The sequence below is a fragment of the Anabrus simplex genome, chromosome 6 (genome assembly GCF_040414725.1).
Source record: "Anabrus simplex isolate iqAnaSimp1 chromosome 6, ASM4041472v1, whole genome shotgun sequence".
Taxonomy (NCBI): Eukaryota; Metazoa; Arthropoda; class Insecta; order Orthoptera; family Tettigoniidae; genus Anabrus; species Anabrus simplex.
This window is the reverse complement of record NC_090270.1, coordinates 302,075,563-302,103,482: the sequence shown is the minus strand read 5'-3', so window position 1 is coordinate 302,103,482 and position 27,920 is coordinate 302,075,563. Positions and strand designations below refer to the sequence as shown.

At 38.5% G+C, this 27,920-nt stretch overlaps 1 protein-coding gene across 1 annotated transcript in view; it reads left to right on the top strand.

Moving 5' to 3' along the window:
* The window catches only part of LOC136876493 (structural maintenance of chromosomes protein 6), a 271,830-nt gene that overhangs the window by 218,937 nt on the left and 24,973 nt on the right, over positions 1-27,920 (top strand). Inside the window, exons 18-19 of the mRNA XM_067150494.2 lie at positions 6,058-6,255; positions 18,694-18,827. Coding sequence (XP_067006595.2) covers positions 6,058-6,255; positions 18,694-18,827 — 332 coding nt within the window. The remainder of the gene's footprint in view (positions 1-6,057; positions 6,256-18,693; positions 18,828-27,920) is intronic.

Here is a 27,920-nt window from a genome sequence, read left to right as displayed (position 1 = left end):
AACGTATGTCACGCCTTTGTCTACAAGTTACAACGTGCACTTGAAGTCAATTGAGTGAATAAGTGAGTTAGTTTGGGTTAAAATGGCAAGTGGCAGTGATGTTCAGAGGCAAAAATGTGTGAACAATCCCAACTCTTTCTGTTATATATGTGGCCAGTATACAATTAAAGGCCAGAAGTGAAATATTATGCCATTTATAAAAAGCCTGTACTTGGCATATTTTGAAGTTAGGTGATCAGGACGAAAATTTTGCACCCCATATTGTGTGTAAAACGTGTGTAGGAAACCTGCATCAATGGTACATTGGGTTGTTGCGTCAGTGCCATTTGGAATTCCAACGGCTTGGCGGGAATAAAGAAAACATTTTGACGAATGTTATTTTTGTGTATGTAAAGTGTCCGGGTTCAATACGAAAAACAAAAAGCATATTGTGTATCCCTGCCTTCCATCAGCCATAACTCCCATACCACATGGACCGATATTCCTGTCCCAAAACCACCAATACAGTTACCAGAGAGTGTGTCTTTGTCATCTTTAAGTACGGAGGATGGTGATGATAATACCTTTGTACTGAATGTTGAGGATAAAACTCCATGTCTTTATAATGTGTGACTTAAATGATTTGGTGCGTGACCTAGGCCTCACTAAAGTAGAGTGAACTTTTAGGATCAAGACTAAAAGAGAGAAATGTTTTACTTCCTGGAACAAATTCATATTGTTACAGAAATCAGGAGTTTTTTTGTTCACGAAGACTAACTTGTGTTTTGCTGTGATATCCCTGGCTTGTTTCGTCGTCTTGGAACTATTTACCAAGCAGAGGACTGGAGTCTATTTATTGATACCAGTAAAAGAAGTCTCAAAGGTGTTCTTCTGCACAGTGGCAATAAACTTGCTTCAGTGCCAGTCGCCCCATTCAACATCTCTTCGTGAAAACTATCACAATTTATCTGTGGTGTTGCAGAAACTGAACTACAATGAGCTCAGGTGGTTACTATGCTGTGACTTAAAACTGTGCGGTATCATATTGGGGCAGCAAGGAGGATATACAAAATTCCCGTGTTTTCTGTGTGAGTGGGACTCTCAGGACAGGGATCGTCACTGGTTAGTGTCTGAGTGGCCCGAGAGGAAACAATTCGTGTCTGGGGAAAAAACATTGTAAATCATCCATTAATTGATCCTCAGAATGTGTTATTGCCCCTTTCACATTTTAAATTGGGAATTATGAAGCAATACATGAAGAGTTTGAATAGAGGTAGTCCCTGCCTTCGGTACCTTTGTCAGAAATTTCCAGGACTGTTGGAAGCCAAAATTAATGAAGGTGTGTTTGACGGCCCCCAAATTCGGAAGCTTATGAAGGATCTGACATTCAGTACGATGATGAACGAAACACAGCTTCAGGCATGGGAATGATTCAAGGATGTTTGTAGCAAATTTCTGGGTAATGTTAAAGATGTCAACTACCAACAGATTGTGGAAACCATGCTGTACAACTTCCAAAAATTGGGTTGCCGCATGAGCTTAAAATTACATTTTCTGCACAGTCATCTGGATTATTTTCCTGCAAATTTAGGAGCATTCAGATAGGAACATGGCGAGCCGTTCCATCGAGATCTGAAAGAAATGGAACGAAGGTATCAGGGTCAATGGAACGTCTCCATTATGTCAAATTATTGTTGGTGTCTAGTGCAAGATAATACTACTGAGGAACACAAACACAAATCAACACAACGTTCATTCACATCAAAGTACAGCAAACAATAGTGGTTTTGTAGCGAGATTCATACATTCTAGCAATGAACATGTTACTTTTCGTATATGCGTTGCAATTTGATCATGTCCCATTAAAATTACATGTATTCTCTATTATGGTGTTTTCTATTGAAATTACAACAATATGTCAAATTTGGATTTCAAATAGCAAAAATACTGTATGTGATAGACAAAAACTATTTACATATTTGAAATCAGCACACCTAAATTAGGGTAAATCACCTCTTCAACCTTTCGCCAGAGTTCTTTTTGCAGGCCGGTGTCATTTGAACCATTTGCCATGTAACCTTTGTTCTTGGATGGGTGTTGCCCAGAGAGCTAGAGTGTGACCATCATCTACCATAATATTGAACAAGTTAGTAAGCCATTCAGTTTCATTATTGAGGAGTTCTTTAAGCTTCTAAACATCTGCTGGTAGATTGTCAGGACCTGGTGCCCTTGAGTTTTTCGTATTTCTAATAGCTTGGGCTACTTTGTCAGAAGTGATGCAGCTTATTGGTCCCAAACAAGCAAACCTTGAGGTACTGATGGATATACAAATTCCTCATTTTAAGTTTCTTCAAAGTGCTGCTGCCACCTTTTCAGGATTCAATTTCTGTCCAGGAGTTGTTCGTCTTCCTCATCTTTGATAAACGTGAAGTGTTCAATGTCTCCCGGACACCATATTTCATGCTTTTGCTCAGCAGTAGATACTTTTCTCACCTCCGTTAGTGATTAACTCTGCATATAGATCTTCAGAATCCTCAGCTTTGGAGTCTGTGACAGCTCTTCTTAGCTGCACATTTTGCTGCAACATATTCTTCCTAATCTCTTTGGTTTTGTTATTGTGCTACTTCTTATAGGCAGTCTTCTTCTCCTGCTTATTCTCCTGGTCTTGCTTTGTCCATAATTATGCCTGCATCTCTATTCTGCGTCTGCCTACCTTCATAATGTCTAGGATTACCTTGCTGGCACTGACAGCAGTATCACCAAGGGCTGTCTATGGCATCAGCCAAGCTTGATAGCTGAAGGAGCGTAATGTTACTGATCAGAACTGTCTTATTATCCTGAAGCTTCCATCATTTGACGTGCGCAAGGTCAGTCATATGGTGACTTTGAGGAATAGGCAGTGCCAGGGCCAACAGAGAGATAAACAGAATGTAGATTGATAAAGGAATAACCCTAAAGATGTTTATCATTTATAATTCAGTTGGCACATTTAACGAGAATGATGCAAGTCTTTACAGCGAAGTGAGTACAGAACCAACTCGTAACTTAGGTGCAAACATAGGAGCTCAGCACAGAGCTAGAATGGTAACACACTAAACTTTGTTCAAGTAATAATATTCTACTGAACATAGTATCAAAAGGGCATACTGGCCTGAGAATATACAAAGTAATGTTCTGCTGAACATAACTGAGATACTGAGCTACAAGCCGCAAACAGTAACACCACACAAAACAGATATGACTTATTCTATTCATACGGCATTTCACTGTTGCAAGCACCAAGCTTTCATACAACGTGCACTCAAAAACACTTCACTCCTGTGCTTGCAGCCCAGCAGCCATGGAAGGAACCCCTAACCACACAAGTCAGCCATCTGAATTAGAATTCAGAATAATAACGAGAACATTCGACTGAACATAGCCAGCCACCTGACCTACATTTTAGAAGAAAAGGGGGAGGAAACCAATAGAAAGATGTATGACATCATACAAACTTTCATTGACCTGTCTCAGTCTTATCCTTGGCTTTGACAATATGAAAGTGACTGAGGTATGAGCAGTTCTAGTAATGCCATTCCTTATGCAGCCAGTCCCTGCTATGAATGGTGTGAAAATATTGCTCATAGGGTCGGTTGATGCATGCATTTCAGTGGGCTTGGCAGACTGATATGTAACAGCAACTTCTGGCTTTGTGAGGAAAGCAACAGGAAACTACCTCACTCCTCATTTCCCTATTACGCCCTTCAATGATGCCAAGGCCATCTATGACAGCTGATGGCGGAGCTGTTGAGGATCCAACCAGCCTTAGGGCTGAGGACTGAACATACATACACAGCAAATTATCGAATCTTGACGCAGGCACACTTATTACAAGATATTAGAATCATTCCGTATTGACGGTTTTCACTTTACAAAGGTGAAAAATGAGAGTATCTTCCTAATTCAATACATTTACTCCGTCTAATGACAGAATATTTATTGTATTGAATTAGGAGGATACTCTTTTTTCACCTTTGTAAAGCAGGCACACTTCCAAGTGTCAGTAGTGTCTTTCGAGTAATATCATGGCAGAGGAATATTTATCCATGACAACTATAATTAGACGGTTTTCTGATCTTCAAACCAGAAACTAGCAAATTTGGTCTGGCTAGACAGTCCTTTTGTATTACCTTCCCATCCATTACAGCTGTGAAGTTGTGTCGCCGAATGAGAATGAAGCCTATCTGGCTCCTGTGGTCACCCGTGGCCTATTTGATGAGTTAGAATTTTCTGAAACATTTATTACTGATGACAAGATCATTAGCTTCAGCAAAGTCAAGGACTAGCCAGCCTTCATCTTTTCACATAACAGAACTATATATGATTGAACTACGCTAATGTATAAATTGTTTTAACATTTAATTATTCATAGTGTCGACCAAAAGAATAACACACTGAACCAGGAGAAACGTGTATGCTTAACTCTTTCCCACGGACTATCTTTGACTCGCTTTCTGGAGAAACCTAGAGTAATAATTTGCTTGTCATGTATACTTGTGTAGCACCTTCACTAAATAATTTATTCTTTAAAAACCACTTAAGATAATATGTTTCAAATTTCGCTACAAGGGAAAATACACTATACTTATTCTAAAATGATACGATGAGATCACCTAAATACATGCAGGAACCCCCCCAGTTCAGAACGATACATCAAAAAGCATCCATCATGATGCAAGTTAATGTTAAAATGCTTTTTCGTAAAGTCAGTCTGAATTGCTCGATCTGCTGGGCCTTTTATTTCCTTCGTAATGCAAAGAACTCAGGACTTCATCCCGAATCCCCCAATTTATTTCATTTTTGGGATCCATCGGATAAGGATGTTTAGTATCAAATCATACTGCCTCTCGGACATTCAAATTATAAACTATCTTTCACTGAATGGGATTAGAAGATAAATTGACATTAGTTGGAATATTTTGTAATTACGTAGGGGCCCAGAGTCCAAAACAGAATTAATTGGAGGATTAAAACTGATAATTTTTTTTGTCCAGGTAGGGCAAATATTTTAACAGGAGATGGTATCTGAATGAGCATTTCCTGAACTGTGCAATATACTGTATTTCAGTGTCTCTCAGGTTCATCTTCTGTCCTAACTGCTTCCCACACCATTGCATTTGTCACCATATTAATTTAATTTGTAACAAATATTATCGTCACTCAACTGGTTATGTGCAGCCATGTTGCTGCAATGTGTTTACATTCAGTCAGCTGTCTGTTCTATCTAAGAAAATGTATAACAAAACACTTTATTTTAGCATTCCTTGTATGTCAGTTGTATCTAGGAATCATAGGGAATTCACTGGTTCCAAGAAGTTACATGTTTAGCAGACAGATGACAGAGGAAGTCAGTTTGAAAGTAGAGTACACTCTAGGGGATAAGGAAAGGACTACGAGTGGGAAGCAAGCAGCCATGACTATAATCATTTTACATCCCCAGCATTTGCCTGGTATGAAAATGGGAAACCACAGAAAACCATCTTCAGAGCTGCTGGCAGTGGGGTTTGAACAACTGTAAGAATTTTACTTGTATTTAAGGTTATAAAATGCTTTTCTTTTTTTTTCAACATGATATGATTATGGAGGATTTGAACACAGATTTTTCTTCATCAGTCTGATTTCACCAAAACCATGCATCTGCATTTCTCGCACACTCCCATCGAATCAACATCTCTTATCATCTGATGGCCAAGCAGGCATCAAATTTTGGTAGTGAGACAAAGTCTCTCATAGTGCATTGGCACTGCCGGTGGCTTCAAGTAGCTCACGCAGTGGCCCTCACGGTATGCACTAGCCGTGCGTCTTGGTAGGTGTGCTAGGTACCAACTGATGAGCCCAATCTAACACACGGGGGTGAAATGCTGGCAACCAGGAATGAGTTAGCTGGAATATTTATAATGTCCAATAACGGACCATTTATATTGGTATTAACACCGGCCAGACGTGGTCGCCCTCCTGGGGTGCAGGTCTAGGCCACCGCTGGTTTAAATTATCATACATATATATATGTATGAGCTAAACCTTTTCTTCTGTTTCCAGGGCAGTATGGAATTTGATCATCACGACAAGTTACTAGTAGTCTATTCAAATCCAATCAATGGCGACCAAAAATCTACGCGTGACACTAAGACACTTTCTGGTGGAGAAAGGTCATACTCTACTGTTGCTTTTGTTCTGTCACTGTGGGAGGCTGTTGAACCACCTTTCTTCATCATGGATGAATTTGATGTCTTCATGGTGAGTATTATTATAAGCTGTTGATAAAGAGAAATTTGTGTCCAGCTCTTTGGCTGAATGGTCAGTGTAGTGGCCTTTGCTTCAGATGGTGTTAGGTTCAATTCCTGTCTAGGTCGAGGATTTGAACATTGGAACCTCTTGCTCGGGGGATGGGTATTTGTGTTCATCTTAATACACATCTTCATTTACATTATAACACATCAAAACAACCACAGAAACATGCAATAGTTAATACATTCTTCCACATAGGGTTGGTGTCAGGGAAGGCATTAGGTCATAAAATGGGCTAAATCCAGACAAAGTGCCAACCCAGTTAATTGAAAAAAGTCCAGGAGGAAGTAGTTTAAGAGTGATTATCTATGGCGCTCAGTAGGATGTGATGGCCAGTTAGTAGTGAAACTCCTGCAACAGGGTTTTTATCTAAACGGAACATCAGAATTGATGAGCAGGCACCATAAGTGAGATAAAAGTAAGATACCTTCATACAGTAGCTGAGATTTTTTATTATTATTTGGAAACATTACCCACCATCATCAATTTCCCTCGTTGAGTTATTATTATTGTTATTATTATTATTATTATTATCGTCATCATCATCGTCATCCTATCTAAACTAATGTAAGAATAGGGTGCAGTGTCATTATTGTAATCAACAACATGGAGACTACAGATACACAACACATCAAACACTGGAAACATGACCCCTTATCATCAATTTCCCTCATTCAGCTCTTCCGTGTTAGGATGTTTGTGGCATTTTTCCATCTTCCTCTGTCCAACTACCATTGTTCCTCCTTAACTGTGTTCCAATCCATATTTCTTCTAATTATACTATTCTGGATGGTTTTTAATTGAATGTAGGATGCTAAATGGTTTATTTCGTCACCTATTCAATTGTACAAGAGTTTCTCGTACTTAATTTTCCCATTGTAATGTGTATTCATTTGTGCATGTTAAATACTAATCAGGTACCTGATTTTTGCCTTGAGGAGGTAATTTGACTGATGATGCCCTCAATGAAGGGCGAAACATGTCTCAAGCGGAATTAATAATAAATTCCTAAATATAAAATTTACATGTATTGAATAGGTGACAAAATAAACCATTTAGCATCCTACATTCAGTATCTTCAACACGGACAACAATGATTTTTATCACTTGGTTTTTAACTTCCGTAGACTGGGTTTCCCTCTTGCCCTCCTTGCTTCTTTCTGAGTCTTCATCATCCACCTCGACATCCTCTTAACAAGTCCAAACCCTCTAAGTTTATAAGTTTATCCCTCTCCATTCTGTTGTAAAGCTTTCCACTCTGATTTCCTTCCTGACATCCTCATTCTTTACTGTTTCCTTTCTTGTCTTTCCTATCATACTTTTTTTAATTTAATTTCACTGGTCTGGATTTTATTCTCCTGTCTTTTTTGTCATTGTCCAAGTCTCCACTGCATATTTCAGTATTGGGCAGTAGTACATCTTATACATTTCCTTTTTACACCTTCATTGGTACTTCCTTCCTCCACACCAGGCTTTTTACACTCTGATCGAATGCATTTCTCTGTTGAATAATTTTACTGATCTCATTGTCCAGCCCTACATCCTGCATCATTTCACTTCCCAAGTACTTGAAGCTGTCTACTATTTCAATATTTTCCCCTACATTTTTATACTTCCTGTCTCTTCCCTTCTCTAGTCACCGGGCGAGTTAGCTGTGCGGTTAGGGGCGCGCAGCTGTGAGCTCGCATACGGGAGGTAGTGGGTTCGAGCCCCACTGTTGGCAGCCCTGAAGATGGTTTTCCGTGCTTTCCCATTTTCACACCAGGTAAATGGGCCTGTACCTTAATTAAAGCCACGGCTGCTTCCTTTCCCTTCCCAGGCCTTTCCTGTCCCATTGGCGCCATAAGACCTATCTGTGTTGGTGCGACGTAAAACAAATAGGAAAAAATCTTCTCTAGTCAACACCATTGTACCATTGTCGTACTCTTTTCCACACTTATTTTCTTTCCATCATTTTCAGTAATCTCGCTCAAAATGTTATCGTATTCACAAAGTCGCTCACACTGGATGCTGTCAGTTGTGTATACTATTTTATTTACAAATTATATACACATTATACACACACATTAATGAACTGCAATCTTGAACAAGCACTTGACTGCCACATTACCATGTCAACCAACTACCAACACAACAAAATCACAACATGAGTTCACACACTCTGAATTTGACTAGCAACTTTTGCTAAAAACTCAACCCTACTACTCAAGACTGTCTCTTTGTATACCTTACCTGGCCAGGCTTCTAGAAAAGTATGACACAACATGTTTTCTCATATCTTCTCGAGTCTCCTATAACCTATGTACAAATGGATAGAACATTATATAAAACTCAAGTGACAAAGGTGTGTTGTTCTGGAATCTTACCCTGTGTTGCACAATGTCACATCATATTTATATATCATATCTACAGGTAATAATAAATTATATGCTATTAATTACATGGTCTGATACTGGATAAAATCGCATTAATATACATACAGCAGACGTATCCTGACATAACCTCACGTTTTGTTCCACAAGTCACATCATACAACACACAAATAATAAATGATACGACAAGAATTTATACCAAATAAAGTCTGTGCATAACTATATAAATAATAATAATGATGATGATGATGATGAAATGGCGTATGGCTTTTAGTGCCGGGAATGTCCGAGAACATATTCGGCTCGCCAGGTGCAGGTCTTTTGATTTGACCCCCGTAGGCGACCTGCGCGTCGTGATGAGGATGAAATGATAATGAAGACGTCAGATACACCCAGCCCCCATGCCAGCGAAATTAACCAATGATGGTTAAAATTCCCGACCCTGCCGGGAATTGAACCCGGGACCCCTGTGACCAAAGGCCAGCACGCTAACCATTTAGCCATGGAGCCGGACATAATAATATTAATAGACGTAAACAACTTCATAGCCACACCTCACAAGTCATAATAATGATGATGATGATGATGATAATACCTACTTATCGAGCTCGATATTTCACTATTTACCCATGGGTTTAGAGAATTCCAAGTTATACTAGGCCATTACGCACACTTGCATCAGTGTCGAGTTGCCCTTGTAGTTCCTCTGTTTTCTTCTCTCACCACACAATATCATCTGCAGACAGCATTACCTTCAGCTCCCTGTCCCCATATCGTACCTTTGTCTCCTTCATAATTTCGTCCATAACCATTATGAATAACAGTGGTAACAAAATATATTTCTTTGTCATAGTCCATTTTCATTCCTAAACCACTCTGTCCTCTCCACATGTTTCTGGACACTGCTGCAACAATTTTGCATATTGCTTGCACATGTCATTTGTTTTCTGAATCCTTTCCGTTGCAGAACACCTTTACTCTGGGTACATTGTTGTAAACCTTTTCTAAATCAAGAAATGTCATCGTGTCACAATATCTTTTCCATATTCCCAATGATTTTCCATTAACTGCCTCATCCTGAAGATGGGATCTAGTGTTGATCTTCCATTTCGAAAGCCATGTTGCTCTTCTTATAATATTCTCTTTCCTAGTGCCCTTCCCAATATCTTTGCTACCTGAGATATGAGTGTGATTCCTTGATAATGATCACATATCTTCTTGTCCCCCTTCTTAAATATAAGTATGATTCTACCATTGTATTTAGTCTCCCATGACAGTCGCTTCCACATCCTTTATTTCTCTCTCCATTGTCTCCAGGAATTTGTCCATATCTTCATCTTTGCCTCCAGTCTGGAATGCATACACTTCAATGAAATCCTTTACTCCATTCTCTGTCCTTGACTATATCTTTATTAGTTCACTTTACCTATATACTCATCTAATATCTTTGTTATTATTCTCATTCCTTTCTTTGCCTTACGTCCTCCACTCCAGTAGAGAGCGTATCCCTTCGTCAACTTCTACGTTCCTCTCCACTTAACCTCACTCACTCCCATCACGGCTTTATTCTCTTTCTACACAAAATCAGGCGCCTCTTCTGACTTTCTCCTCGGTGACATGAGGTTGATTATTGCCACCTTCATAATTTTCTCGACTGGTTGCCCACTTTTCACAGTTCCCTCAGCATAAAAACTGCACATCATTTCCATGCAACGCCCTAGTCTTTTACGAGGCACATTAAAGATGGTTATGAATTTCATGTTTTTGGTCCGTATTGAACAATATATAAGTAATAATAATAATAACTTAAATGTTTCCACCTTTTCAATACAATATATTCACCCCTAGATGGGTCGAAACTAGTACCGTATAATTTTGTAATCTTGTGAATATATTGTATTGAAAAGGTGGAAACATTTAAGTTATTATTATCATTACTTGCACATTAAAGAGCCATTTTCATTTTAGGCTGTTATTACAATGGGATCGCTGCTCCCAAAGGCATTTTAGAGCTACTGTCAGCAAGTGATTAGGCCACTCCTAATATGGAGTACAGATGCCTTTTGCAGCTGCCCCTAATGTAGGGTCAGACGTTTCTTGTAGAGTTGCTGTGTCATTTCCTACACTTAGGGGGCCATCACCCTCATCTAAGGAAACTCATCCGCCGGAAACCATTGGTCAGCTTTTGGGATCAGGTTATTTACCACCGCCCATATAAGACAGATAATGATTTAGGGGAACACGTTTTATAGTACATTGTTCACATGGAAAATTGATTGCCTGGAATTAATTTATTTTTTATTTACAAGACTCTCCCACGTACTGAAGCTGCCCAAATGGACAGTGTATGCTAAAAGCACTGGTACATAAAATAAAATACAGCTTATTAATTAATTAATTAATTAAACTTAGTCTTATTACAAAAGATAGTCTTAATAATAAGCATTTGTAAGTTTTAGTGAATGATATTAATGAAATACTAGAAGGTAATACAAATTCTTATTAAGGTTACATGAAAATATAAGAAATTTAGTTAATTACTGAAATAATTATTCACAAGAAAAAAGTGATACTAAAGATTAGAAAGTTATATTTCCAAAATAAAAATAAATTTATCACCAAAACTAAAAATGTGAATCATACAACCACCAAAATAATTTTACTCAAAACAACTCCTTTATATTGAAATTCCAGGAAATAAAACAGATCAAATTTAGAGTAAAAAGCAAAACTCAACCAGTTCCATGCCCGGTCCAAAACAGAGATAACCAACAATGCACATAATAAAGACAGGAAAACAAAAGGAAAATCACTGTAAAAGCAATGACCCAATTAAAATCTGAGATAATTGCTGAAATAAGCTACGGTCATTGTAAATAATGTAAGGAAGCATATGTAATCTTTGTTACAAGATATAGAACTTAACATCTTAATTCTGAAAAGGGTAATATATATTTAAAAAATCACTTTATTTGCTAATGAGGTGTCTACCTCGGTGGCAAATGGTACACTAAAATACATTATTATCAAGCACTAAATTTTAAATTAACAAGAGAAGAAGACATTTTCCTAGAATACAGTATTATACAATTTACACTAACAATTTTTTCTATTAAAACACACAGCTCATCCTTAATAAATTTCTATTGTTTACAAAATTCTACTGTACTTACAAACATAGTCAACTCATATACAGTATGTGGAATTACTTCAAATAATACCTTGCACGGCTATAAAATTAAAATTTACATTGCATGCATTTATTTATTTATTTATTTATTTATTTATTTATTTATTTATTTATTTATTTATTTATTTATTTATTTATTTATTTTATTTTATTTATGTATTTCTTTCTTTCTTTCCTTCCTTCTTTCTTTCTTTTGGAACCTAAGTAGCATAACGATGTGCTGATGCTTAACCAGATCCCCTTTTGCCACCGCTTTTCAGAGTTCCTGAAGGGCCTTTACAGCTACCGTAGCAGTCCCAGGGCCCTCAAAGTCCCCACTGTACTTCACCCGTACAGGCAGTCCCCTACTCCAGCTGTCCACTCTCCATAGACCTGGGAATGGAATTCATTTATTCACAAAAATAATTTATTTACAATAACCTGCACTGGTCGGATGCCCTCTAACATTTCATTTCTCTGTTGTTGTTTATTCTCTTCTTGAATACCGGTACAGATTTTGGAAAAGGTTCAAACACTACCCCTGGTAAACTGTTCCACTCCATCACGCCCTTCCCAATGAATGAAAATTTACCCCAATCGCTTCTGCTAAAATCCCATCTAATTTTATACTTGTGGTCAGCCCTGCCAGTATAATTATTTTCCAACGGAAGCCTCTCACGGTTTTCTCCCCATGCTTCCTCTCCTGTTTAGGCTCTATATAATCCTGTAAGTCTAGTTTTCTGCCTTCTCTTACTTAAAGTTTCCCACCCAAGTTTCTCTAACATTTCTAATACACTACTTTTTCTCCTAAAATCCCCTGTTACAAATCTTGCTGCTTTCCTCTGCACGCCATCTATTTCTTTTATTAGGTGTTCCTGGTGAGAATCCCAAACACTGTTTGCATATTCCGATAATGGACGAACCATACTTAATTAACTGTTCTCTTTTAATTCTTTGTTGCATCCTTTAATAGCCTCATTATGACATGTAACGATCTGTATGCTTTCCCAACAATGTCATCAACATGACCCTTCCAGTGCAAATTACTTTCAAATCTCACACCTAAGTATTTGCACTTGCCTTCTTTTGGGATAATTACCTCATCCAAAGTATATTTAAATTCAGTTTTAAAGCTCATATTTGTAAATGTTGTAACAGTTGATTTGCCTGCATATTAACCTTCATATTATTCTCTTCAACCCATTGTTGGATATTGCCAATGTCCCTTTGTAATTCTGAACAATCCTCACTGTTATTTATTTACCTATAAGCAATTATGCCATCTGCATACAATCTTATTTTTGATGTTATATTGTTCCCTAAATCATTTGCGGATATTAAGAAAAGTAACGGACCGATTATACTACCCTGTGCAATTCTCTTCCAAACTTTCTCTTCCTGTGATACATTATTTCCTACTTTGACTTTCTGAACCCTTGAATTTAGAAATGTTCTCATCCAACGTATAACCCTTATGTCCAATCCTATTCCCTCCAATTTCTTTAATAATATTCCATGTTCCACTCTATCAAAGGCTTTGTAAAGATGTATGGCTATGCAATCTAACTGGCCTCCTGAATCCAACTGATCTGATATGTCCTGCTGAAATCCCACCAGTTGTGCCTCACAAGAAAATTTCTTTCTAAATCCATACTGGCTCTTCGTGAACCAATTTTTATCATCACATATCCCTCTGATGTACTTTGTTATTAAACTCTCCAGTATTTTACAAACTATACTGGTCAGGCTGATTGGTCTATACTTCTCTGGTTTCTTTTTATCACCCTTTCCTTTATAAATTGGTATTATTATAGATTCATTTGGTATTACACTATTATTTATGACATAGTCAAAGAGAAATTTTAAATAAGGCACTATGTGCCACCCCATTGTCTTTAATACCTCCCCAATAATTTGATCACTCCCTGCTGCTTTTCCTTGCTGAAACAGTTGGATTTCTCTGAAAATATCCTCATTTGTGAATGAGAACCTTCTTATTTCCTTCTGTGTCTCTCCCTCTCTATCTTCTGTTTCGGTTTCCAACTTCTGACAATTCTACTGAATCTGTGAATTCCCTACTAAATAGATTTGCTTTCTCATTATTAAAAAGTGTTCACCCCCTTCTCCCACCATTGTGGGAATTTGGATTCCTTTTCCTTTTTGATTCCTAATATATGAATACAGCTTTTTCCATTTCCCTTTGTGGCCATTACCCTCTTGAAGTATGCCATTAATATCATTCTCTTTTGCTTCCTTTTTCACTCTATTCAGTTCCCTCATTAGCTGTTTTCTAGTTTCTCTACTCTCTCTACCGTCTTTGATTTTCCTGTCTACTATTTTACATTTTCTTTTTAATTTTCTTATTTCCCTTGTATAATAAACAGGGTCTGATGTCATTTTACCCTTCTTAATAGGTACAGATCTCTTCTCTCTTTCCCAAATGATTCCTTTAAATTTTGCCAAAGTGTATTCACAATACTCCCTTCACTTATCCAACAACTGAATTGTGATTTAAGGTAAATCCCAAATTCATCAGCTTTAGTTTTTCTGTACAATTTCTTTTCTTGTGTGACTCTCTTATTAAGCCTTTTTGATACCAGTCCTACATCCATTATTACAGCCTTATGGTCACCTGTTCCTTCAATTACCTGAGTTTTATCAACAATTTCCCATGGTTTAACTAAGAATACATCTAGCAAGATATTTAGACGAGTTGGTTCTTGTACTACTTGTATAAATCCTCCCTCCCAAATTAACGTATTTGCCAGTTTCTGTTCATGGGGCTTCACTTGCAGCTCCATTCCATTCAGCTTCAGGCAAATTTAGATCTCCTTCAATGATTACCATATTATTATTGTTTTAATGAGTATAATCTCTTATTTGCTCAAATATTTCCACGTTTCTTTCCTCTCTTCCAGGCCTATATGTTCCTATAATTCCCGCCTCCTTCATATTATCACAAACTAATTTTATCCGAAATATTTCATCCCTTTCATCGGTAAACCATTCATGTGAGCAATAAGTTTTCTTCACCGGAATAAACACCCTCCCTCCCATTTTATCTCCTCAGTCTCCACGATAGACTGTATACTCTTCTGGAAATACTTCTCTATTACCCACCCATCTTTCAACCACGATTCCACTCCTATCACCACATCAGTCTCATAAGATTCCATCAATGTACCGAATTTTAATTGTTTATTTACTATACTCTGACAGTTTACCAAGAGCAAGCTCAGACCCCCTTCCTCCCTAAAACTTGACTGTTGCAATAGGGTAACTTGAAATTCCTTACTTTCCTGAGTTTCATTTTCTAGTTGACTGAGCCAGCTTGAAGTACAGCTGGCTCTTTCTACTAGTTTTCCTGGAAGGTATTATAACTCAAGGAAGTTGGCTTTCTTACAGTACATATCTTATGATTCATAAAATCGAGAACAATACTTGCAATCTTTTGTTTACCTGAATTGTTTAAATGAAGGCCATGCTTTGTGTAACAGTGTCTCTCAAAACTGCTACATTCAGTTACCTGAGTATTGCAAAAATGTTTACAAATTTTAACCATATCTCTATTAACTTTGTCCACTTCAATGTTCACACATGAGTCTCTACTCAAATCATGCCTGGGGAGCACGTTCACTACATTTAAGTTGAGAACTTTCATTCATTTATCCCGCCAATGATCACTGCTGCATCACGATTTCCAAGATTTCTTGCTGCCTTCTCCATGTTTTCCAGTACCATCTTGATTGGGGCCCCAGGACAGATGACGGCTGATGCTGCAATATCTTCATTGTTCATTTCCTTTGCAATTCCCCTCGCCTGGCTATCAACAAATATAAGAATGTTTTACACTTTCGCCGGTGCACAGAGTGGAATTTTAGCCCTAACTTGGCCTTGTCTCATAATGGAGTTTGTGCTATACGTTTGGCTGCTTCCCATAGAGATAAGTCCTTGTGTATCGCGTACTTCCCTCAGAGCTGAAAATCTATTTTTAGTATCTATTATAAAGTTGTCTTTATTTAACTGTACACTTTTCCTCCTAGAATCTAAAAAAACTTGACACAACACACTTGAATTCACGGAGTCACCTGTCTTCTGAGTGTTTACCAGTACTTTTGATTCCAGTAAACGTACCTTCTTCTTTAAGATCTCATTCTCCGCTTTTAATGCTTGTAAATCCTGTTGCAATAGAGAATTACAAGTACATTATCATTCCCTCCATCCTCCAAGGAATGAGGCGCCAGCGATTCATTGACTGTTATAGGCCTAGGTTTGTTACCGCTGTTCAAATTGCACTCGCCACAGCTAGCACAGGTCCAAGTATCTTCATTTTTAGCATAACCAGCACGACACATACACTCAGAATGGTACCAAATTAAACATTTTTTTCACACTGGATACCATTCTTCACTTGCTTCTTGTTTACACCACACTTATTCCCAATTATTTCACAAGAGAACCGGGAGCTACCTTCACTTACATCCTTCGCTAATGCCATCTTAAACATAGTAACAAGAAAATACAAAGAAAGAAATTAGGCCTAAGCTGTTTCATTACACACAGAGGGCTTCAGAAACTGAAGAAATCACAATTAAATCAGGTTCCAGAAAAGCGGCGTTTATTTAACTATTCAGTTACTGAAATCAACAGGGGATTAGCTAGCCTTAAGCTTTAAACTGAAAGACAACAGCCATGCTGGTTTGAATTAAAACTTAATGGTCAATTCATCAACTAAGAAGGTGTAATGAACTCCAAGTTAAACAGGAATTAATAATAATAATGTTATTGGCTTTACGTCCCACTAACTACTTTTATGGTTTTCGGAGATGCCAAGGTGCTGGATTTAGTCCCACAGGCATTCTTTTATGTGCCAGTAAATACACCAACATGAGACTGATGTATTTGAGCACCTTCAAATATCACTGGTCTGAGCTAGGATCAAACCTGGCAAGTTGCAGTCAGAAAGTCAGCGCCACAACCGCCTGAGCCTCTCAGCCTGCCTACAAAGAATTGAACCTCACTGGACTAAGCTTTCCTAAATCTGAACTGCCTTTTGTCAAACCAGGTAATATTTTCATAAACGTGTCTAGTATAACCTGAAAGAAGCTCTTGCAGAACTTACAAACAACACTTCAAGCTAACCATCTACAAAGGGCTAAAATCTTGCATTTAGGGAAGAATATGCGTCTCTCACATTGGACTGTTCAGTCACAATTAAATAAGCTCATCGGACAAAAAATTAATCACCTATGGAGAAATCATTACAAGTATCATTTAATACCATATAACTCTGCCTCTGATATGAAAACTGCGTCATTGGAATACTGGCAAAAAAGTTATTTGTCTGACCACATTACATACCACCAGTCAGTTGCTGTCCATGTTCAGTGATTTCTAGCCTGTTGAAGACATGCAGCTTTATGTGCCTTGTGAGGCGACCAAGTTCAAATGTTCATTGCATGCAGTTCCCATCGCAATGTTCTCTCGCTAACAAGGTGGGTAGACCTTCATTCATTGCAGCAATTCCTGTCTGGTTTGGAAACTATTTTGATTCACAAGCCATGAAACTCGTATCCGGTCCCTCTCATTCAGAATCTTTTTTCCGACCAAAATTCTGACCAATGTAGTTGGTCCGTTATTGGACATTATAAATTTACCAGCCAACTCGTTCCTAGTTGCCAGCGTTTCACCCCAGTGTGCTAAGTTGGGCTCATCAGTTGGAAAATAGCATACCTACCAAGACGCGTGGCTAGTGCATACTGTGGAGCAAAACGCAAGCAACCAGGAATGAGTTGGCTGATAAATTTATAATGTCCAATAACGGACCAACTACATTGGTTTTATAAATTTACTCATTCGGAACAAATATTTCAGGTTCCCTATGGGAATCAACATCTTTATCACAATTCTGACGTCTTGCTGATGGTAATCTAGATCTAGAAATTACTCGCTGAATTCAGGCTGCCTAGTCTAACAAGAAAAGGTTGTCTGGTGTCCTCTGTGACAGTAGACTAAATGTCTGAACAAACTGGAAAGCCTGTAAATGTGAGGTGAGACCTGCAATGCTATGTGATGCAGAAACTTGGCTAACACTCTAGTCGCAGTGTAAGTGGCTGGAAGTATTTGAAATGAAGATACTGAGATGGATGTGTGGGGTTACGAGGAAAGACCGCGTCAAGAACACTATTATACCAGGCAGCGTTAAAGTGACTGAAATATCTAGAAAGGTCCAAGAAAGACGATTGCTCTGGTATGGCCACATTAAGCGCAGGGATGAAAATTATGTGGGAAGGAGAATGCTTGACATATAGGTGGAAGACAGGAGGAAAAAGGTAGACCCAGAAGAAGATGGATGGATTGCATGCAGGAGGATCTCAGAGAAAAGAAGTTCAGAGAAAATGCCATTTGGGACCGAGGGAAATGGAAACGACTTGTCAGAAACGTCGACCCTGCATGAAGAGGAAAATAAGATGAAGTAAATAACTAGAGACAAAGGGGGTGTGATAGCCGAGCGGCTTCTTGCCAAGCTGTCTGTGTTTTGTATCCCAGCCAATGCATGTCAGATATTTTTAAAAGAGAATCACTTCCCTATAGTTCACATTCCATGTAAAACTGGAGGTTTCTGGTATTCTGGTATGATCACGATATTAACAGTCAAATTAAACTGCAAGCTTGACTTCTTTACATAATATGACATTTTTCCTTGAATTGCTGTGTGTTTAAATTCGTGAGGTGAACCTTAATATTACATTAATTGTGGTGTTTGCCAACAAAGTAATTTAGAATCTTGTCTCATATCTTTATCAAATGATTTGATTACTAAAGAAATGGTATGTTTCCTTCTAGGATAAAGTGAATCGTGGTATCGTTATTGAATTGCTGTTGGCTCATGCTCGGGGACACCCTCATTTCCAGTATTTGTTCATCACTCCTCAAGATACTTCTTCTGTCAAGGCCGCTGAAGATTTAAATATTATTCAGTAAGTATCAGTTATTTTTACATTTTTTTCTAGAAAAATAACATGAAATATCCACTAATGGAAAATCCTCCCCATGGTCAGTACTGGAATTCAGGAATTGATATATGCGAGGTATATCATGGTCTCTGAACTAGTGTTGTAAGCAAATACTGTTTTTTTGGAAATGCATCTAATAAGTTGACTTGATTTTGTATTTAGCATAATACAACCTATTTCATACTACTAATAAGTACCCATTCAAAATCTCTCAAATTCCTCTTTCTTGCAGACATCAAATGTTATTGAAATATCTTTCATAAAAACGTCGCAGTAGACCTCATTACCCATTCTTGAATGATATCACCAAGAGTATACTCTAGTTGCATGTCATGTCAACAGTATCACTAGCATGTAACCTATCACTTCACCAGTTTAAATAGCAATGGACATTTTGAGATAATAAGAGGTAAAAACATCAATCAATCAATCATTCTATATTTATTTTGTCATTAAGCATAAAATCTGCAGTAGACATCGTCACATACATGTTGTATACATATAAATGTATATATTACAATTTCTGTACGTAATATTTACGGTATTCTGTAATTAAATACCAACTACAGTGAAAACTTGATTTTCCATTTTTGGGAGTACCCTGGGGAAAAAACTTACAGTACGGGAAAAACATGATATCATCAGGTAAATAAATTAAAACTATAAACAATTTGGCTAAATGTTACAATAATGAAATATGAATAATTATAATTTTGCAAATACTCCTAAACCAAACCAAACTACAGACCTAACAGATCTTGGCCTACCTAGCGACCACCACCCAAGGCCTGCAGATTACGAGGTGATGCCTGTTCAGTGTGATAAATCACCTCGGCCATTATTCCTGACTCTCTAGACCAGGGTCGCTATTTCACAGTTAGATAGCTCCTCAATTAATTGTAATGATGTAGGCTGAGTGGACTTAGAACCAGCTCTGATATCCAGGTAAAATTGGGTGCGGTAGGAGGTGGTGTTTGCAGGTCACAATTTGATGATTCATGCATGTTTACCTAGTATTTTGATGCAGGCTTGTTTAAAAGCTAAGCTATTGGATATGCTTCTGACGTCCACTGGTAAGATATTCCATTGTCAGGCTGCGGTAATGGTGAATGATTTTGTGTAGATTGCTGTTCTGTGTACAGGAAGGGATAAACACGTGGTGCTGCAGGATCGGGTATTATTGTCATGGTCTGTGGAGAGGAACTTGAGCGATCCCGGAGATAGGCTGGTTGAGAAGCTTTAAGAATATTATGCAAAAAGAGAGTGCCTTTCCTGGCGGGACCTAGTGTTTACAGTGCACTATGTCTTGTGGTATGGGCTAGAGCAATTTTGTTACTTTCATTGATCTGTCTCAGCTTTATCCTTGGCTTTGACAAAATGAAAGTGACTGAGGTATGAGTGATACTAGTAATGCCATTCCTTCTGCAGCCAGTCCCTGCTATGAATGGTGTGAAAATATTGCTCATAGGGTCGGTTGGTGCATGCATTTCAGTGGGCTTGGCAGACTGATAAATAGCAACTTCTGGCTCGGTGAGGAAAGCAACGGGAAACTACCTCACTCCTCATTTCCCTAGTATGCCTCTTCAGTGATGCCTAGGCTATCTATGACAGCTGATGGCAGAGCTGTTGAGGATCCCACCAGCGGAATCGCTGACGGACTGAACATACATACATACAAATAGTATGAAGTGTGCGTCGTTCTTGCAGGCGAAGCCACCCGAGCCGTGTGTAAGACGGTGTGACATGGTCAGCGTAACGAAGTCCACAGATAAATCTTACACAAGCATTCTGAGCACACTGTAATTTCCTTCCCCGGTCTACTCCTAGATTGTTGTAAACCATATCGCAATAATCAAAATGAGGTAATGCGAGTGATTCCACAAGAATTTTCTTTAGTTTAAAAGGGATAGTGAACTTGAATTTACTGAGACAGTGTAGCGTTCCGTATATTTTTTTACACACAGATATACAGTAGTTTGGGCAGACCAGGACAGATGTTCATCAAATATTATACCAAGATATCTTACATTTTGGCTATACTGTATGGGAGAACCACTTATGGACAAGTGTGGTAATGCTGTTCGATTGAGTTTGCTAAGTAATTTAGGGTAACCAATAATTATTGCCTGGGATTTTGATGGGTTTAATTTTAATCCGTGATTTTTGGCCCTTATATCTATGGTTATCAAGTCTTCATTCAGGTGATGTGTTTCTGAGTGTAGGTTTTCGGGTTTGCTGTGTATATATATCTGTAAGTCATCTGCGTATAAGTGGTATTTACAGTGTTTTAATCCAGAAGCTATGCCATTTATATACATAGAGAAAAATAGGGGGCCCAGTACAGATCCTTGTTGTATTCCTACGTCAACCGTATGCCAATTTGAATATTCATTGTTATTAAGTACACACTGCCAGTGGCCGGTGAGATAGGAACTGATCCACTGGAGTGCACTTGCGGAGAAATTTAAACTATTTAATTTGGATATGTCTCTGTCAACAGTGTCGAAAGCTTTACTAAAGTCCAATAACGCTAGAACTGTCAGTTGTTTGTGTCCATCAGCTGATAGTAACCAATGTCCTTTGCCAGTCGTATTTTCGGAAGCGGGCGAACTATGGCCATTTTCCATATTTCCGGATAAGTCCCCTGTTGCAGTGGATAATTAAAGATATTCACCAATGGATAAATAATGTGGTGGAGAATTTTCATGAGCATTTCCTGGCCTATATTAGCTACGCCCCTAGCCTTCGTCTTGATGCGTTTTATTGAGTCAATCACTTCTTGCGGTGTGACATGACTGAAATAAAATTTATCTCTGTATGGTGATGGTGTATTATCATACGTATTAATTGTTTTCTCTTTCACGACCGGATTAATTCCCGTTTGGAAAAACCGGAAAACCCCTACATCAAATTTTTATCTGATTTTTTAATTCCCGTTGGCGAGATGAAATGATCGTTTAATTCATCTACGTTAACTTTTAGTTCTACGTCATATTTCTGGTTATTGTTGCCAAAATATTTCATAGATTTCCACATCGTCGCAGGGCGTACGTCAGGTCTAATCAAGTTATGGGCGTAACATAATCTAGCGCTTCAAATTTTAGAGGTTGTTTTATTATGCAATGTTTTATAAGTCTGGTGGTTCACTTCCGTTGGGTAGTGCTTGTATCGTCTATGAGCAGCGTCTCATTTAGCCATTAAGTGGCGAATTTCGTCATCTATCCGCAGTTTAGGAGTTCTGGAGCCTTTTCCCGTACGCACTGGGGCATGCCGATCGTAGAGTTGCGTTACTAGGTTACTAAATGTTGAAACCATTTCCTCTACATTATTGGCGCGATTTATCTCCATCCATGGCACGGAAAGAGCATCTTCTTCTAATTTATCTGCGTCAGTTCGTCTGAGGTCCCTGAATGATAATATTTTCGTCATTGGTTTCGGGCTTTGTAATTGTAGGACAGGTAGATTGTCATGTCCTGATAGTCCCAGGGCTGATGTTTGTCCATGTTGCAGGACTTTTGCTGAATTGTTTGTTATTATTAGATCGAGAAGGGTGTGACTGCAATTAGTGTGGTGGGTTGGTCTGAGGGGTAAAATTGTCATGTTACATGCTTCGAAAATATTACGAAACTGTCGCGTTGAAGCTGCGGTTCTGTCTAACAAATTTGTGTTGATGTCTCCCATTATAATGTGTTCATAGTCTGGCAGAAGGTTTAGTATTTCTGTCTCAAGGTCAGTCAAATACTCTACTTTCGGGGGCTTGTAAACCACTCTTAGCAAGCATTTTGCTCTAAGCAGTGTTATCTCTACAAAAGAAAAACTCCGGTTTATGTTCATACTGTGAAGGTGAATGGCTAATTACTTTAGGGTTGAGGTCTTTGGCAACATAAGCAGCCACCCCCCCACCGCCTTTACCCTCGCGGTCATTTTGTAGAAAGACGTACCGTCTATGTCAACAGCTGAACTGGGTCGTTTGCTGCTCAGCCACATTTCAGACATAAGAATTGCATGGAACTGGCGCGAAGAAACCAGGTTATGCATTTCACCCATGCGCATTTGGGAGAGCAAAGACTGCACATTACAGTGACAAACATTAAGAGCTCTTGGAAAACGTTTCACGGTTTCTTTCAAAATAGTACCGGCTGAAAGAGGAAATGAGTTTGCTCTAGCAGCTATGTGTGTGAAAGGGGTGGTTAACGGGTTGGAGTTAAAGGAATTCGCTTATGCCTGCTGTCATCAGAAGCATGTCCTTATTGTGTTAAAAAGTATGCCAACTTCAGAACAGAAAATTATAACTAAAACAGAACTAACGAGAGGACTACGGTTAAATACAGTTCAAGCAATACTGATTACTGTAGAAGTAAAAGACAATGCAAAGCTAATAACAATGACAGAACACACTACAGACAAATTATACAAGGTAAATCACACAAATGAGTCTAATTTTAAATTAGAGGGTTCAAACTAGCGATGTTATACTTGGAAAACAGATACCTGCTATAGTAAAAGATGATAGGAAGTTTGTTATGGGAGACTGAGTGAATGGGAGGGAAAGAGAGAGAGAACGAGAGATAGAGAGAAGAAAAGGTGAAAGTTAACTATAGTGAATTCCTACTATGAAAGCAAGGAAACACAATATTTCGGTACTCACATTAAAAGCAAATGTAGTTCTGTATTGATGTGATGATGGGTAGTAATGTCTGCAAATTTCATTCTAAGAATATCAAACATGCGGTTGATACGACGCCTTGTACCATCTGCCAACTTAATTATGACATCCCCGTGATATTACTGTGTTCCTCAGCCCATGAACAGTGATGGCTGCCTTCAGAATAACTAGACGAGTTGCAGTCAAGTCTTCCCGTATCGTGGTAGGTGTTCCTTTCAGTTGGCGCTTCCGTGTGGAAAACTCGTGCCTAGAGCAGAAGGACGTAAACTTCACAATGATGGGCCGAGGTTTTCCAGGCACCTTCGGTCCTACTCTGTGGCTCCTATCAATGTCAGTTTTGGTTACCTTGGCCTCCAGCTTATTGCAGAGGCTCACAACAATGTCGTCTGTGTTCTCACCCTCACTTTCAGCAATACCAAACAGACGTAAACTTGACCTCCTTTGGTACTGTTCCAGGGAGTCGCACTTCGCCTCAACTTCTTCTTTGAGATGTTTTCTTTCTTTTTCGCGGCACTCACGTTTTTTGTTTAGGTCATTCACCAATTCGGAATTGAACTGGAGACTACGCTCAAGTTCTTTCACCACAATTTCCGTCACCTGTCTCGCTACTGCACTTACAATACTGTCCATGAAGCATTCAGAGAGCACGGCCTCGTTCAGTGCCTTTCTCACCGCCTGACGATTTCATTGGCACTACCGCTGATAGCCTGCTCTTTGTAGCAAAGTTCTGAAAAAGTACTGCATGTTTTACTATGAACCCCTTAATACCATTAACGAAACTGAAAACAGAGTGTCAATATCTTAAATGGTTCATGAGTTATTTGAGATGAACTTCGTAGCTGAAAAACCCTGTGTAATTTGTTAATAACTGTAGATAGGATGTGCTTGTACCTGGATACTTTGCAGTTGCCAACAGGGAAGCTTCTTGTGATGCAGGCTGGGCCAGAGGTGTTCTCTGTGACAATTCCTCTGCTGAGATATTGTGTTTTTTTGTGCTGGATCATGCCAGAAGTATTTCTGCTGACATATTTCAGTTCTTTGGAACAAACAACACAGCAGACTGTGCTTTGTGGCGTCTCTTCAAAATAATCCCAAGTCTACGACTTGCGTTGCATTTCGGACATCATCTGAAAGGTATCGCATACAATTAGACCCATTATACATTGCACAGTTTTATGCCAAAGTACCTGATTATGACCCAAATATATAATATTGTAAGTAATTCGTTCCTTCGTCTCGTCACCATTATATTGGTAAATACAAGCACTGATCAAATGGATATTGAATGTGGGGTCTGGTAAAGTTAGTGATAAGGATGTAGGACGTATAGTAGCCGCCATTTTCTGTACTTAGTCTGCTCACTCGTGTACTTACTGTTGCATACAATGCCAGTATGTGTAGACTTCATAATAGACCTTGGTATAAATGAACGGGCTAGTCGCTTGCTGACACACATTTACGGAATGGAGAAAGCTCGTGGTTGGCTACTCGCATAATCCGCACAAACATCATTCAGCTCTGCCTACCTGTTAGCCTACAACACACTGTTCGCTGCATAGTGCGCGGACGATGGTCTCGAGATCTCTCGAGTGCCTGCGCTAGTCTCGAGAAATCATGAGACACCGTTTCAGACTGCCCATTATTTCAGCGGTATTATGTGTTTTTAAGTGCTGGACCATCCCAGAAGTATTTCTGCTGATGTATCTTACTTCTTTTGAATAAACAACACAGCAGGCTGTGCCATGTGGCATCTCTTAAAAATAACCTACCGAGCTTGATAGCTGCAGTCGCTTAAGTGCGGCCAGTATCCAGTATTCAGGAGATAGTAGGTTCGAACCCCACTGTCGGCAGCCCTGAAAATGGTTTTCCGTGGTTTCCCATTTTCACGCCAGGCAAATGCTGGGGCTGTACCTTAATTAAGGCCACTGCAGCTTCCTTCCCACTCCTAGCCCCTTCCTGTCCCACCGTCGCCATAAGACCTATCTGTGTCGGTGCGACGTAAAGCAACTAGCAAAAAAAAAATAATAATAATAATAATCTATGTCCATGAGTTACGTTGCATTTTGGATATAGTCTTAAAATTACACACTGCACAGTCATATACCGAAGTACCTAATTATGATGCGAATACTCTTTAACCTTTTCACTGCTGCAATCGAGTATACTCGAGCTGCCTGAAATGGTCCGCCAGTGCTGCTGTCAAATATACTCGATCTGCCTTATAACTGTGTTACATGCTTCTGCTATCTATTAGTCACACTTTAAATTAAGTAGTAGTAGTTTATATTTTTTACGCAAGTAGTTCTGCAGGGGAAAGTTTTTCTTTTGTCCCATTTGTAAACATTGTGTTTGGATGATGGCTGCCACGTACGAATGTAAGATGCGTCCGGAGGAAATCTTACACTTTTAGAGGAGATTGAGTCTGATGTGGATTTCGACAGTGACAGTATTGATATTGAGGATACCCATATGGTCGGACGATGAGTTTACGCCGAAGGCGAATGCATTTCAAGTGCAAAATAATAATTTGACCCCTGAATGCCCTGAAATGGATTATTTCGGGGTATTTGTGAATGAAGAGACATCAGCGAGGGTACCGGACGAACCGAACATATTTTATAAACAGACAGTCGATGCTAAGTTTATGACAAGTTCCGCCCTATGTGTACCAATACTGTGTGTTTAATTTAATCTCTCTGCTGTTAATCATGTGTGTGGTTTGGTATCATGCGTAAATATACTAGGCATAGCCCATAATGCAAATGAAAATTTCTAAGCATCCTTCTAATGGACAAAATTTTCGCCAACTCGTGTGGAAATACAAAGTATGTTACAAGTGTTATTATTTTTTATATCCACCTATTCAATACAAAGAGATCTTTTTAGAAATTAAATATTAAATATTATTATTAAAAGACTAGACAAAGGAAAGTTGATGAATGAACTTGAAACCATCTATATATTTTTGGACCAATACTACAACAAAAATCTAAACCTCAATGATTTAATTGAAGTCAAGAATCCATTATACGAAAGTTTACCCAAATTATTGCAAACTCTAAATTCAAAACATAACTATATTCTTAAAAATCTTAAGTTAACATCTTCTAGAACCTCCACTATTTTAACTAACTTGACTCCCTTCATATCCGCCCCCACAATTCTCCCGCAACCCAACACGACTCCCTCCCTGTCCAACCATGCAAATCTCTCGCAACCAACAACACATAAACTTAATGCTCCGCCTACCCCCTCCCCTCCACCACACCCTCCTCCACCAATCTCACATCAATACAATACTAGAAGCACAAGTGTCAGGCATTCAACGCTACCATAGCAACTGCATAACAGTCAAAGAAGTAAATGAACCTACACATAACGTTGTTTTTCTTCAACTAACCTTTCCATGTCTAATTTACATCTGTACAGATGAAAGGGTAAGTGTTTTATACATTTTCCATGTTTTATTTTTTAAACCCACATTCTCTTCAAAAATACCTTCCTAAGCATTCACTCTCCTCTTGTTACAGACTCTATCAGCGTCAAAATACCTTCGACTTTCGCTCGTTCAAACAACATAAATACATCTATAGACAACGGAATGCTTTTTCCTTACTCCCACAATTACTTAAGGAAGACAGTTATCTTATCATAACGCATTCGACTTTCACTCCTTCAGCCAGTTAAATGGACTATAGGCAGCTGAACAGCCACTTAAGAAGGCTGTTGTCTTTTCATAACATACGAAATTGGCATCTGTGACAGCTTATCAGCTTTGCTTTTTCTGATCCTCTAAAAGGAGTATTCAAGGAGGCACATTTCTGTTTCATTATAAAGACAGCTGTTTATTACTCTACCCCAACACGTTTTTCAACGCTCCAGAAAGTATAATCGTGTGAACTTTTGACATGCAGCTTGATGCTACAATTTTAGCCAAGGACATTCTAACAATTTGTATGTTTGGACAGACACCTACAATGATATCATCTTTTTATGACTTGTAAGAGCAATCAGGATCCTGATTTTTCACCATACAGGTTTGAGTTTGAAGCTGATGATGCCCTTAATATGGGCGAAACATGTCCCTTAACATTTTATAATAATATTTAATTTCTAAAAAGATCTCTTTGTATTGAATAGATGGATATAAAAAATAATAACACTTGTAACATACTTTGTATTTACATACATTTCAATACGGACCTAACATGAGAATTATAACGTGTAACTCGTGTGGAATCGAACCGTGGATCCCAAACATGAACTGTCTCCAACACTGTAGGAACAAACTGGCGAGTTAAAATATCGTCTCAAAATATCATTCTGTAGTTAATGCTTGTATTTTATCTTTAAATTGGTTCAGACATGTGTAGAATCTCGTGGAGGTGGAA